This window comes from Ranitomeya imitator, chromosome 4, assembly GCF_032444005.1.
Source record: "Ranitomeya imitator isolate aRanImi1 chromosome 4, aRanImi1.pri, whole genome shotgun sequence".
Classification (NCBI taxonomy): Eukaryota; Metazoa; Chordata; class Amphibia; order Anura; family Dendrobatidae; genus Ranitomeya; species Ranitomeya imitator.
Window position 1 is genome coordinate 494,911,699 of NC_091285.1, and position 15,624 is coordinate 494,927,322.

At 45.4% G+C, this 15,624-nt stretch overlaps 1 protein-coding gene across 2 annotated transcripts in view; it reads left to right on the forward strand.

Annotated features, from left to right (window-relative positions):
- The window catches only part of AP4E1 (adaptor related protein complex 4 subunit epsilon 1), a 112,247-nt gene that overhangs the window by 16,946 nt on the left and 79,677 nt on the right, over positions 1 to 15,624 (forward strand). For both annotated transcript variants that reach the window (XM_069765998.1, XM_069765999.1), the window contains exons 6-7: positions 6,975 to 7,134; positions 14,864 to 15,030. In XM_069765998.1, the coding sequence (XP_069622099.1) occupies positions 6,975 to 7,134; positions 14,864 to 15,030 (327 nt within the window). The remainder of the gene's footprint in view (positions 1 to 6,974; positions 7,135 to 14,863; positions 15,031 to 15,624) is intronic.

Consider the following 15,624-nt stretch of genomic DNA (forward strand, 5'->3'; position numbering starts at 1 on the left):
GATTAAAAACCCCACCGATCGTCAGATCGACAATATGGCTCGTTCAGCCTTTGAAGCCTCAGCAGAAGCACTCTTTCCATCTTTTGCTGCTACGCGGGTGGCTAAGGCTATGACCCATTGGGCTGAGGTCTTGTCTTCAGCTGTTCTGGATACCAATCTTCCCCCCGAGGTAGCAGACCTTGCTACTCAGTTAACCAGAGCTGGGGATTTTCTAATGACCACGTCTCTGGATGCCGCTGACCTGCGCTTCTCATTCGGAGGTCCTTATGGCTCAGGGACTGGCGGGCGGATTCTGCTTCCAAAAAGTCATTGACTTCTTTACCATATCCGAGTTTTTCGCCAAAAAGGCGACCGCTCTATCAATTAATTTCCAACGCCACTGTAGGGAAGAGTAAATTTCTCCCACAACAGAGACCCTTTTGGCTCTTTCGGAACCAGCAACAGCAGGCTTGGTCCCGATTTTAATTTTTTAATTTTTTTTTTAATTTTTATTTTTTTAAATTTTTTTTTTTCGTTCCAACTCAAATTGGTCCTCTACTTCCACATCCTTTGGATCCGGCCGGGCACAACGTAGGGATAGAGGTCCCCAGACCTCTTACAAACCTTCCCCTTCATGGAGAGGCAGGCCTAGGCAGTCAGGATCCAGGGGGTCCAGACCAGGCAGATCTCCCACACAATGACTCCCTGTGGTATCCGGGGGACACCCTCAAAGTAGGCGGCCCCCTGCTTTCCTTCAGCGACGCGTGGCTCTCGGTCGCTCATGACGAATGGGTCTGCGACCTAGTGTCCTCCGGATACAACATAGAATTCTCCTCTCTCCCAACAAATTGTTTTTTCCTGTCTTCTCCTCCCAGGGCAAAGACATCAAAGTTCTTCCAAGCCATAAGCTCTCTAAAAGAAGAAGGGGTTATTATCCCGCTCCCTCGGAGCGAAAGGTTTCAAGGTTTTTATTCAAACCTGTTCATTGTTCCAAAGAAGGACGGTACAGTACGGCCCATACCGGACCTAAAACTGCTGAACAAGTTCGTAAGGGTACGACTGTTCCGAATGGAATCGCTTTGTTCTGTCATCGCCTCCATGGAAAAAGGTGAGTTCCTGGCGTTTATAGACATCCAGGACGCGTACCTCCACATTCCAATTTTCCCCTCTCACCAGAGGTTCCTTCGCTTCGCAGTTCAGGAACAACACTTCCAATTCGTTGCTTTGCCCTTCGGCCTCGCCACCGCTCCCAGGGTATTCACCAAGGTCATGGCGGCCGCCGTGGCCATCCTTCACACCCGAGGCGTGGTGGTGCTACCGTATCTAGACGATATCCTCATCAAAGGCCCCTCTTTCCGCGCCTGCAAGGAGGCCGTAAACATAACAATGGATTCTCTTTCTCGCCTGGGTTGGAAGATAAACTTCAAAAAATCTTCCCCAGTACCGGCTCAGCGAATTTCCTTTCTAGGAGTGATACTGGATTCGTCCCAGGGGTTGGTGCTTCTTCCTCCGAAAAAGATCTCAGCCTTACAGCGGAAAGGTCAGAAGCTCTCTCAACCTCGCACTCTCTGCGCTTCAGTACGAGAGTCCTCGGCAGGATGGTAGCAGCTTTGTAGGCAGTTCCATTTGCCCAATTACACCTCTGTCCCTTATAGCATGCCCTCCTGGCTGTTTGGGAGAGGAACCCATCCTCCCTCGATCGTCGGTTTATTCTTCCCCAGCGAGTCAGACAGTCTCTCAGGTGGTGGACATTGAAGTCCTCCCTGAATCAAGGGAAGTCTTTTCTTCCAGTACATTGGCTAGTTGTGACAACAGATGCCAGTCTTCTAGGCTGGGGAGCGGTGTTCCTACATCACACTGCTCAGGGCCGCTGGTCACTTCAGGAATGACGCCTTCTGATCAACATCTTAGAAATTCGGGCAATAAGGTTAGCTCTTCTCCAGTTCCACCCCTTCCTGGCGGGTCATCCCATCAGGATTCAGTCCGACAGTGCCACTGCAGTGGCATACATCAACCGACAGGGGGAAACCCACAGCATGGCAGCCATGAGCGAGGTAGGCTACATTCTCCATTGGACCGAGGAAAACCGCTCAATGATTTCTGCGGGTCATATCCCTGGAGTGTACAATTGGGAGGCAGATTGCCTCAGTTGTCAAAGCCTTGACTCCGGGGAGTGGTCTCTCCATCCGGAGATCTTCCACCAGATCTGCTGTCGTTGGGGAACTCAGGATGTAGATCTGATGGCCTCACGGCTAAATTCCAAAGTTCCCGACTTCATAGCTTGGTCCCACGATCCAACAGCCATCGGGGCAGATGCACTCATACTCCCGTGGCATCATTTTTGGCTTCCGAACATATTTTCCCCGCTCCCCTTACTGCCGAGAGTCATCAAGAAGATCAGAGCAGAGCGAGTACCAGTTATCCTGATTGCGCCAGATTGGCCGCGCCGGGCATGGTACGCGGAACTAGTTCAACTAGTCGCCGATGTTCCCTGGCGATTACCGAATCGCGCAGACCTGCTATCACAGGGCCCCATTTACCACCAGAAAGCCTACGTCTATGCGTATTTATCATCACACTTGGAGGACCTTCTTTTCTTGGTGCAACGACCGGGGACGTTCTCCTATTGAATTTTCCATTCCTTCCATCCTCGAATTTTTACAAACCGGTTTGGACTTGGGTCTCGCCCTTACTGCTCTCAAGGGGCAGATTTCAGCCCTGTCCGTTCCTTTCCAAAGCAGGACTGCCAACAGATTACAAGTGAAGACGTTCATTCAGGAAGTCTCCCATAAGGTGCCGCCTATAAGATGCCGTTGGAACCATGGGACCTTAATCTGGTCCTCGGACTCTTGCAAGAAGCTCCTTTCGAACCTCTACAGGAGGTTTCCCTGTCCTTTCTTTCATGGAAGGTTGCCTTCCTGGTTGCGGTCACGTCCATTAGACGAGTCTCAGCTGGCGGCTTTGTCTTGTCAAGTTCCGTTCCTGAATTTTCATCAGGATAAGGTGGTTTTGAGAACATCCCCGTCCTTTTTGCCAAAAGTTGTCTCATCCTTCCATCTCAATCAGGAGATTGTCTTACCGTCACTCTGTCCGGCACCAGTACATCGCATTGAGAAGGCCCTCCACACACTGGATTTAGTGAGAGCTCTCAAGAGATACGTCTCATGGACGGCGTCTTTCCGCAGGTCAGATGCCCTGTTTGTGCTCCCGGAAGGGCCAAGGAAGGGGTCTCCCGCTTCCAAGGCGACAATAGCCAAATGGATTCGTTCAGCTTTTCAGGAGTCCTACCGAGTCAGAGGTCATCCTGTCCCAGCAGGGATTAAGGCTCGTTCTACTCGGTCAGTGGGTGCATCTTGGGCCATCCGGCACCAAGCTTTGGCAGCTCAAGTTTGCAGAGCTGCGACATGGTCCAGTCTGCATACGTTTACAAAACATTACCATATTCATTCTCAGGCCTCGGCAGATGTGACCGTCGGCAGACGAATTTTGCAGGCGGCTGTGCCGCATCTGTAACCTGTGGGTACAAGGAGCAATTACAGTTGATTGTTCCCCACCCAGGGACTGCTTTCCGACGTCCCATGGTCCTGTGTCCCCCAATGAGGCATAGGAGAAACGGGGATTTTTGTGCACTCACCGTTCATTCATTCAATCATTGGGAGTCACAGCACCACCCTGTTAGCCTAACGGCTTTGGTTTTCTGTGTTAGCTTGGTTTTGACATAGTTCATCCTGGTTAAATGTTAAGCTCCTACTGCTTTGTTACCGAACTGGTTCACTTGGAGCCAGCAGGAGGGTGTATACTGCAGGGGAGGAGCTATTCTTTCTGTATTACTTAGTGTCCTCCTAGTGACAGCAGCATAACACCCATGGTCCTGTGTCCCCCAATGATTGGCTCGGAGAAAAGGATTTTACGGTTAGTACACAAAAATCCCTGTATTACCGTTAACAGATGATGGACCTGAGTTTGGACTTGCTTTTTGTGTGGATTGAGTTGAAGCTTTTATTGGGAACATTTTACATAACGATTGAAATCTCATTTATCCGGTGCTCTATGCTGAGCACTTATGTCGGGGTTTCCATCTAAATCTCTGGACTCTGGTTTCTGTTCCACGGAGTCCCTTTTTTGTCAAAAGTGCACAGGATAAATGTGAGGTAAGCGTTACTGCAATCTTTGGGAGGCAGAATGAACAAATCAACAGCAGGTAAAGAACTGATTTGATGTATTTTTTTTTTTTTGCGCCATTCCTTGTGCGGTGTAAGTGATTAGGCGACTTTTATTTTTCGGTTCAGTGTGATTACAGCGATACCAGATTTACCGTATATAGTTTTTAGTTTGGCTGCTGTCACAAACTAAAAAATGTTGTTTTTTTTATTGCAAAAACTAAAAACGCACCATGTTGCAATTTTTGAGGCGGCAAATTTCCGTCAAATATGTGCAGGCATGCGGATGAGTGCGTTAAAAAACTTTTTTACTTTGTCCCACTCTGGGACTATTATTTTTTGCAGGCTGATCGCTTGTGTAGCATGGGAAAGCAGCAGTATCCCTATGCTATGCAAACAGTCAGCGCTATACTGACAGACAAAATTGCTGATCATGCTCTGAGCATGATATAGCAACTTTACTAGCTCTGGTGACCCAGATGTCCTCATGACGTAGAACGGTCTCCGATCCTAGGGCAGAGGGGCTGTTTTCCCTCTGCCTGCTCCTGATATGCTGCAATATGCAGGGGGTTATGTGCTGGGAGCGATGCGGGACCGCTGCTGGCACTGAGTGCCGGGTGTCAGCTGTCAGAATTGGCTGATAACCTAGCAGCGATCGCAAAATCATTGGCACGTATCCATATGTCTCAGATCAATAAAACCCGGTCTCAGGTGGGAAAGGGGTTAAATCGCTAAATCTGCAGGTATATTGCAATTTTGGAGGTGACCGGTACCCTTTCAGCTTCTAATCTCATGATGCAGAATGTTAGGTGTCAATTCTATGTTCACATGTATAACTAGATGATGGTAAAAGTCAGAGATCAATTTTAAGGCCTCGCTCACACAAGCATATACAACACCAGAGTGCTATCCGATTTTTTTTATCAGATAGATATCATGCTGCAAGAGCATCAAATAATTTGGCCACATGCACTCATACAAGGCTATGGTTGCTTTTGAAACATTGGGCTTCAGTCTGATGTCATCAGAGTTCAGATTGTCATCTGCGGACAGAGGCGATGAAGAAATTAAGTTCTCCGTCTTTGCACCTGTGATGCGAGAAGAATTTAAACAGAGCGTCATTAGCGTAATTGGCCCGATTCTCTCACAAGAGACAACTGACGACTGTGTTATCCCGGCCTAAGGATGACTTAAGGTACCTTCACACATAACGATATTGTTAACGATATCGTTGCTTTTTGTGACGTAGCAATGATATCGTTAATAAAATCGTTATGTGTGACAGCGACCAACGATCAGGCCCCTGCTGGGAGATCGTTGGTCGCTGAAGAAAGTCCAGAACTTTATTTGGTCGCTGGACTCCCTGCTGACATCGCTGGATCGGCGTGTGTGACACCGATCCAGCGATGTCTTCACTGGTAACCAGGGTAAACATCGGGTAACTAAGCGCAGGGCCGCCCTTAGTAACCCGATGTTTACCCTGGTTACCATCCTAAAAGTAAAAAAAACAAACACTACATACTTACCTACCGCTGTCTGTCCTCCAGCGCTGTGCTCTGCACTCCTCCTGTACTGGCTGTGAGCGTCGGTCAGCCGGAAAGCAGAGCGGTGACGTCACCGCTCTGCTTTCCGGCCGCTGTGCTCACAGCCAGTACAGGAGGAGTGCAGAGCGCAGCGCTGGAGAACAGACAGCGGTAGGTAAGTATGTAGTGTTTGTTTTTTTTTACTTTTAGGATGGTAACCAGGGTAAACATCGGGTTACTAAGCGCGGCCCTGCGCTTAGTTACCCGATGTTTACCCTGGTTACCGGCATCGTTGGTCGCTGGAGAGCGGTCTGTGTGACAGCTCTCCAGCGACCAAACAGCGACGCTGCAGCGATCCGGATCGTTGTCGGTATCGCTGCAGCGTCGCTTAATGTGAAGGGGCCTTTAGTCATGGAGCACAGTTGAGTGTAAATCATTATAACCCTTGCTTTACCGACACCACTTTGTTAGTGCATCATATTTATTGGAATTTATTATCCTATTTTATGTTATTCCTTACAAATATGATAATTGTCCATAACAATTGTTCTGTGCCGTCTATTTGGTCAATCCAGTAAAGGGAACCTGTTATCAGATTTGTGTTGCCCTTGTTATGGGCAGCATAAAATGCTAACTGGAAATTGGATGACAAAAAAAACAAAGAAAATATAGTTTTAAAAAATATTGGGTTCAAGGAGATATCAACTCTGGCTTCTCCCTTTCCAGCTTTGCTTGATTGACAGGTGTTATGTATAGGAAGAGGCCAGTCAGTTAAACATTACCAGGCGGAGAGATGTTGGTATTTCATGCCTCTGTTGGCTTTTACAATCTGAGTGTGAACCATCGGCAGCATGAATCAGACACTGACCGTGTGCCTTGGGGGGGGGAACCATGCACCTCAGGGGGACCGTGCGCCTCAGGGGGACCGTGTGCCTGGGGGGGGACCGTGCACCTCAAAGGGACCATGCGCTTCGGGGGGGGGGGGGATGGGTGGGAAGGGGAGGTTGGGACCATGATGCGCCTCGGGGGGGGGGCTGGCGTGGGGACAATGATGCGCCTCGGGGGTCCGGTCCAAGGCACGTCTCTGGTGACTTCTCCCTGCCACAATCCTGTTGGCTGCCTGGTTTCTCCATTGACACGCACACATAGAGATGAAGAGCTACGCCTAGAATATCCAATGGCTGCTGGACCCATTAGAGATTTGTGTGTGTTTTCACTCTAGAAATAGTTTGGACATCCAGTAGTAATAATAGAAGACGCTTAATGATTCTCTTCAATGATAAATGACACATTTTTCACCCTTATCTTCTAGAGAAATTGTGAGGAGGAAAGCAGTCCTGGCATTGTATAAATTCTACCTTATTGCACCAACACAAGTACAGCACATACATGAGAAGTTCAGGAAAGCTTTGTGCGACAGGGATGTCGGTGTCATGGCGGCTTCTCTACACATATACCTACAGGTCATAAAGGTAAAAAGGTCTTCAGTTTTACAACATGTTAAAAGGATTTTTGGACTTACAGTAAAATCCATTTTTGTAGCCTTCGTTAGGAGCACACAAAACCAAAGGTGTATTCTGCTGACATCAGGCTGACACTAAGAATTACAACCTTTAAAGAAAAAAAAAACACCTACTGCCAATAAGCTATTCAGATAGTGAGAAAAACATTGAGAAGCAGAAAAAAACTACACACCCAAGGAGGCAACAAGAAGAAAAAAGTGGGTTCCCTGTTCCCCCGAATGAAGTCTGTGAAAAAGGGATTTTAAGGTAAATCCAAAAAGCCTCTTTTCGCATGCTCTTCATTGAGGGACACAAGAAAACATGGGACATCCCAATTTCGGGAAAATATTCGTATATGTGTAAGTCAAATCCCTCAGGTAGTGATTGCTGCTTGCAGCACCTTTCTGCCCAGGCTCACGTGCACCTTTTGCAGGAATGTGAGAGATGGTAGTGAAGAAAATGTAGGGGTGACCTAGTGAAATTCAAACCAGCGGAAGAACTCCTCCTAGATATGATTGTAGATACAAGGATGGCTTCAGTGCCTTGGTCATGGTCTGCACACCCTGATCAGAAAAACCGAAGGATTTTAGAACTACGGCTGTGCCATCAAATTTGAGCTATTGAAAATTGAGTACAAGAGGGGATCTTGGGGAAGGTAGATCTGGTCAATATGTGGATTGCGTACCATGATCTTCTGGTCCAGTCCAGGACCACGAAAATGACAAGGATTCCTTCGGACTTGATCTTCTTGGGCAACTTGGATAGGAAAGGTAGAGGAAGGAACAGATAAGGGAGGGAAAATTTGAGACCATGCAATTCCCAGAGCATCTGATGCGTTTCCCAAGAGGGTCTCAAACTCTGGACATGAAACAGGGCACTTTATGGTTGCATATGAATGCTATCAGGTCGATGTCTGGAAGGTCCCACTGCAGATATATCTAATTGAAGATGGTGGGGTGCAGAAAGCACTGTCTCGCGTTTAGTCTGTCACTACTTAGAAAGTCTGCAACCAATTGTCTACTACGGGCATATGGATTGCTGAGGTTGCCTAGAATATTTGTTCCAACTAGTTGAGAAACTGAGACCTCTGACATTGCTTGACAATTCAGAGTCACTCCATAATGGTTGATGTAAGCCATGGAGGTGGTGTTGTCGGAATAAACTTGGATTGGGAGACCAAACATCAGGTCATGCCAATGTAGCAGAACACAGAGCAAGATATCTGAGAGGAAAGAAGAGTCTAAATGACAGGGAGCAAAGGCTGCAGAGGTATGTTCACTGGGAGATAGCGCAACGTAGCGGGATGTGGGGAGATCTTCTGTCATGTCCTGCAAAGGCTTGATTCATTTTACGGTCTGGATCTTCAGCTCTGCCTTCCCTCCATGCAATACACCAGGCTCAGGGAAGCAATGTGAGCAGGAGACTAAAGGCAAGGACTGGCCGCACCAGTGCCTGAATGCAAACTACGTTGGGCAAAGAAAAGGTCCTGCCATCCAGACAAGATGATTCTGCTGACCCCTGAAGATTGTGCTCATCATGAATCAGAGTTTTCAGAGGGTCTCATATCCTTCTCTTTCCCTATCTTGCGAATGCAATAGAAGATTAAAAAAAAAAATCTGGTTAGTTGCGCTAATATACAACCTGTGTACCTGCTGCAAAAAAAAGGGTCCCAACCAAAAGGACCATTGTGATGCAGATAATTAAAAGTAGTTATTTTGCACTGGTTTCACATGTTAAACTTCTCTCCATGGCAGTAATAGAATGACTATTATGTGATGTTGCACCATATGTTGTCACTTAATAAACTAAATCAGCATAGGATTGAATAGAGTAGATTTTTAAGTATTTACCTTAGAAGCTGGTGAAAAAATCTTGACGGTGAAGGTGCCTCCATGTATGTGGTGGATCTCCTTCCAACACAGTGTGAGGTCTCGGTAAAAAGTGCTTGCGTGCCTGCTTTAGATGATCTATGTCATCTATCTGAGTGGAATCAGTCTCATTGATGGAACTCCAAGGGTTGGTGTCTTCGGGGATTAGGGAGCGCTGTTACGGCTGGTGACAAGCTCTTGAATCCGGCGTCTAGCGATCTCAGTGAAGCACATGAGCGCTCACAGGACCTGCGAGACCGGCGTGACCTCAGCAATCGTGTGATGCTGAGCTGTCATGTAGTACGTACTTTTCGTTACAATTGCTGGATAGGACCAATTTCTATGCGTTTTGGAAAATGACATCTTCCTTCCTCAGTGATGGTCCCGATCTCCTGCCAGGGTCTTTTATAGTAACCTCACGTCAGTCAAATGCGAATAGTTCGATCTCATTATTTAGTCCTTTAGGTTTCAGCATATTCAGCTCAAATATCCAGCGACTTTCTGATTGTGACATTCTTTTGATGAAGTTTGCTTTGCGCCAGCGCTGTTTAATGATTTGGATCCCAGTTATATCAATCCCCATAGTTGAACCTCCATGTAATTTAGCAAAATGTCTTGAAAGGGGATGATCATCGTATTTTTTCTTTATATTCCTTAGGTGTTCACTAGTACGTACATTCATAGGTCTTGGTTCTCCTCACGTACAATTTATTACAGGGGCACTTGATTGAGTATATGACAACCTGGGATGTGCATGTACTAAAATCCATTATGGGATAGGTTTTATTACCTTCCTGGATTTCAGTTTTTTTCTTTAAATGCAACGATTTGCATGCTATACACTTTTTACATGGGTAAAACCCCCTAAGATCCTTATTAAAAAACGCAGACTTTCTTGGTATAGGAGGTTCTCTTATTGATGGAGCCACCAGGCAACCCAAATTACTAGCTTTTTTTATATACACTGCTCAAAAAATAAAGGGAACACTTAAATAACAGAATATAACTCCAAGTAAATCAAACTTCTGTGAAATCAAACTGTCCACTTAGGAAGCAACACTGTTTGACAATCATTTTCACATGCTGTTGTGCAAATGGAATAGACAAGAGATGGAAATTATTGGCAATTATCAAGACACCCTCAATAAAGGAGTGGTTCTGCAGGTGGGGACCAAAGACCACATCTCGGTACCAATGCTTTCTGGCTGATGTTTTGGTCACTTTTGAATGTTGGTTGTGTTTTCACACTCGTGGTAGCATGAGACGGACTCTACAACCCACACAAGTGGCTCAGGTAGTGCAGCTCATCCAGGATGGCACATCAATGTGAGCTGTGGCAAGAAGGTTTGCTGTGTCTGTCAGCGTAGTGTCTAGAGGCTGGAGGCGCTACCAGGAGACAGGCCAGTACAACACAAGTCATGGAGGGGGGCCGTAGGAGGGCAACAACCCAGCAGTAGGACCGCTATCTCAGCCTTTATGCAAGGAGGAACAGGAGGAACACTGCAAAATGACCTCCAGCAGGGCACAAATGTGCATGTGTCTGCACAAACTGTTAGAAACCGACTCCATGAAGATGGTCTGAGGGCCAAACGTCCACAGATGGGGATTGTGCTCACAGCCTAACACCATGCATTACACTTGGCATTTGCCACAAAACTCCAGGATTGGCAAATTCGCCACTGGGGCACTGTGCTCTTGACAGATGAAAGCAGGTTCACACTGAGCGCATGTGACAGTCTGGAGATGCCATGAAGAGTGATCTGCTGCCTGCAACATCCTTCAGCATGACCTGTTTGGCAGTTAGTCAGTAATGGTGTGGGTGGCATCCATTAGCTCGCCAGAAGTAGCCAGACTGCCAGTAGGTACCGAGATGAGATCCTCAGACCCCTTGTGAGACCATATGCTGGTGCTATTGGCCCTTGGTTCCTCCCAATGCAGGACAATGCCAGACCTCATGTGGCTGGAGTGTGTCAGCAGTTCCTGCAAGATTAAGGCATTGAAGCTATGGACTGGCCCGCCCATTCCCCAGACCTGAATCCGATTGAGCACATCTGGGACATCATGTCTCGCTCCATCCACCAACGTCACGTTGCACCACAGACTGTCCAGGAATTGGTGGATGCTTTAGTCCAGGTCTGGGAGGTGATCCCTCTGGAGACTATCCGCCACCTCATCTGGATCATGCCCAGGCATTGTACAGTAGGGAGGTCATACAGGCACGTGGAGGCCACACACAATACTGAGCATATTTTCCTTGTCATGAGGCATCTCCACTGAAGTTGTATCAGCCTGTAATTTGATTTTCCACTTTGATATTGAGTATCATTTCAAATCCAGTCCTCCATGGGATATTCATTTTGATTTACATTGATAATTATGTTTTCTTGGTCTTGACACATTCCACTATGCAATGAATAAAAATTTGCAACTGGAATATTTCATTCAGAGATATCTAGGATGTGGTATTTTAATGTTCCCTTTATTTTTTTGAGCAGTGTATAAATCTGGGTTTGCTATCTTATCTCCAATGGTCTTATCATCCTTTAAAATATCCCAATGTTTCGTAACAATTTTCTTCAAAATGTTCGTGTTGGCATTATATTGGGTGATAATAGGGACATTAATAAGATTTTCATCAATAGTTAAATCTTTTTTCCATTCCATCATTAATTCAACTCTTGGAACATGTTTTCTCATTTGTCACTGATTTTAGAAAATCTTGGTTGTAACCCTTATCTAGGAACTTGTTAGTCAGGACGTCGGCTTCTTTTTCAAACCTACAAATGTTTGAACAATTCCTGTGAATTCTCATAAACTGGCTACATGGCATATTAATCAACCAGCTCGGTAGATGACAACTGTCCATACTAATATAGCTGTTAGCATCCGCAATTTTAGTATATGTGCAAATTTTTATTTCATTACTTTCGATATAAATATTTAGATCTAAAAGAATTTTTTGTCTCGGAACTGATTGTTGAGGTAAAATGTAGATAAAAGTTGTTCTTATTGATTTCCTTTAAAAACTCTGACAGTGAATCTTGGCCATTAGACCAAATAAAAATGATATAGTCAATAAAACGCCACCAGAGGACTAGACCACGACGCAGCCTGACTTGTGGGTATATGTAGGAGTCTTCCCAGCTACCCAACTTATAAATTAGCATAGCTGGCTGCGAATCTGGTCCCCATGGCGGTACCCCACTGCTTGGTATAGTAGTTCGTCTCATATTTAAAATAATTATGAGTTAAAATGAACATCATACATTCCTTAATAAAACTGGATTGAGAGGTAGGAAATATCTTAGGTTTATTTAAAAAGTAAGTTGCTGCCTCGCACCCCTTATCATGTTGGATTTGGGTGTACAGCGACGTGATATCTAATGTTCACAAAATATAATGATTTTGCCATTTTATTTTATTCATGCACTGTAGTATGTGTTTAGTATCTTTCAAATAAGCTGGAAGGTCTGGTACCAAATCCTGTAGAAAACAATCAACATACAGTACAGACCAAAAGTTTGGACACACCTTCTCATTTAAAGATTTTTCTGTATTTTCATGACTATGAAAATTGTACGTTCACACTGAAGGCATCAACACTATGAATTAACACATATGGAGTTATAAACTTAACAAAAAAGTGTGAAATAACTGAAATTATGTCTTATATTCTAGGTTCTTCAAAGTAGCCACCTTTTGCTTTGATGACTGCTTTGCACACTCTTGGCATTCTTGATGAGCTTCACGAGGTAGTCACCGGGAATGGTCTTCCAACAATCTTTTAAGGAGTTCCCAGTGATGCTTAGGACTTGTTGGCCCTTTTTGCCTTCACTCTGCGGTCCAGCTCACCCCAAACCATCTCGATTGAGTTCAGGTCTGGTGACTGTGCTGTGGAGGCCAGGTCATCTGGCGTAGCATCCCATCACTCTCCTTCTTGGTCAAATAGCCCTTACACAGCCTGGAGGTGTTTTTGGGGTCATTGTTCTGTTGAAAAATAAATGATGGTCCAACTAAACGCAAACCGGATGGAATCGCATGCCGCTGCAAGATGCTGTGGTAGCCATGCTGGTTCAGTATGCCTTCAATTTTGAATAAATCCCCAACAGTGTCACCAGTAAAGCACCCCCACACTATCACACCACCTCCTCCATGCTTCACGGTGGGAACCAGGCATGTAGAGTCCATCCGTTCACCTTTTCTGCGTCGCACAAAGACACGGTGGTTGGAACCCAAGATCTCAAATTTGGACTCATCAGACCAAAGCACAGATTTCCACTGGTCTAATGTCCATTCCTTGTGTTCTTTAGCCCAAACAAGTCTCTTCTGCTTGTTGCCTGTCCTTAGCAGTGGTTTCCTAGCAGCTATTTTACCATGAAGGCCTGCTGCACAAAGTCTCCTCTTAACAGTTGTAGAGATGTGTCTGCTGCTAGAACTCTGTGTGGCATTGACCTGGTCTCCAATCTGAGCTGCTGTTAACTTGTGATTTCTGAGGCTGGTGACTCGGATAAACTTAAGGTACTGTCACATTTAGCGATGCTGCAGCGATATAGACAACGAGCCGATCGCTGCAGTGTTGATGTTTAGGTCGCTAGGAGACGTCAAACACCGGCAACAGCTGAGCGATGCAGGAGCGATCCAGTGATGTACTTATCGTTCTCACTGGTTGTTCGCTCCATTGAAAACCATTGCAAGCATCCTTGCTTTTGCTGTCAAACTTGACGAATCACGCCGACCTGACGACCAAATGAAGTTCCAGACTTTCAGCGACGACCAGCGATGTCACAGCAGGATCCTGATCGCTGCTGCGTGTCAAACACAACGAGATCGCTATCCAGGACGCTGCAACGTCACGGATCGCTGTCGTTCTCGTTGGAAAGTTGTTCAGTGTGAAGGTACCTTTATCCTCAGAAGCAGAGGTGACTCTTGGTCTTCCTTTCCTGGGGCGGTCCTCATGTGAGCCAGTTTCTTTGTAGCGCTTGATGGTTTTTGACACTGCACTTGGGGACACTTTCAAAGTTTTCCCAATTTTTCAGACTGACTGACCTTCATTTCTTAAAGTAATGATGGCCACTTTGTTTTTCTTTACTTAGCTGCTTTGTTCTTGCCATAATACAAATTCTAACAGTCTATTCAGTAGGACTATCAGCTGTGTATCCACGAGACTTCTGCACAACACAACTGATGGTCCCAATCCCATTTATAAGGCAAGAAAGAAATCCCACTTATTAAACCTGACAGGGCACACCTGTGAAGTGAAAACCATTCCCAGTGACTACCTCTTGAAGCTCATCAAGAGAATGGCACGCAAGCACTTTTTACCGGGACCTCACACTGTGTTGGAAGGAGATCCACCACGTACACGGAGCCACCTTCACTGTCAAGATTTTTTCACCAGCTTCTAACGTAAATACTTAAAAACTTAAAAATCTACTCTATTCAATCCTATGCTGTTTTAGTCACATAATAGTCATTCTGTTACTGCCATGGAGAGAAGTTTCACACATGAAACCAGCGCAAAATAACTAAAAAAAAAAAAAGTCAGAAACCGGTAAATCGGTTTGATGAATCCATATGTGTCTGCCTCGGAAATGAAACTAGGCTAAAGTGAATAGCTTATTGCCAGTACGTATGTATAGCCTGCAGAAGAGGAGCCAACTTATTTTTTTTTCTTAGGTTTGTAATTGTTAGTGTTGACCTCCTGGTGGCAGCAGCATACACCCATGGTCTCCTATGTTCCCCAATGAAGGGCCGAGACATGTATTTTGGTTGAATGCTTGTTATGTTTTTTTTATTTTTTTTTTCCCCCTGATCTCTCTAATTCTGCACAGGAAAACCCATCTGCATATAAGGATCTAACTGGATCATTTGTGACCATCTTGAAGCAAGTGGTTGGAGGAAAACTACCCGTTGACTTCAACTATCACAGTGTACCTGCGCCCTGGCTACAGATCCAGCTCCTGAGGATCTTGAGACTACTGGGGAAAGATGACCCTGGGTAAAACTATCAGGATGGTGACGTGGAAAAAGTGTTTGCCCCTTCCTGATTTTCCTATTTTTTTTCATGTTTGTCACACTCAAATGTTTTGAGATCACCAAACAAAGTTAAATATTAGACAAAGTTAACACAAGTAAACACAGAATGGATTTTGTTTTTTACTGAAGGTCTTTATTATTAAGGAAAAAAGAAATCCAAACTTAGTGTCCTGTGTGGAAAGGTGATTGCCTCCTAAACTTAATAACTGGTTTGGCCATCCTTCTCATCAGTAACTGCAATCAAGCATTTGTGATAACTAGCAATGAGTTTTTTTACAACGCTCTGGAGGAATTTTGGCCCACTCATCTTTGCAAAATAGTTCTAATTCAGCCATATTGGAGGGTTTTGACTAGGCCACTCCAAAGTCCTTAATTTATTTATTTATTTTTTTAAGCTTTTCAAAGGTTGACTTGCTGGTGTGTTTTAGATCACTGTCTTGCTGCATAACCCAAGTGCACTGCAGCTTGAGGTCACGAACAGATGGCTGACATTCTCCTTCAGAATTTTTTGGTAGACAGGTGTGGTTCAGTTTCTGCTCTGGGGCGTCTGTGTGGC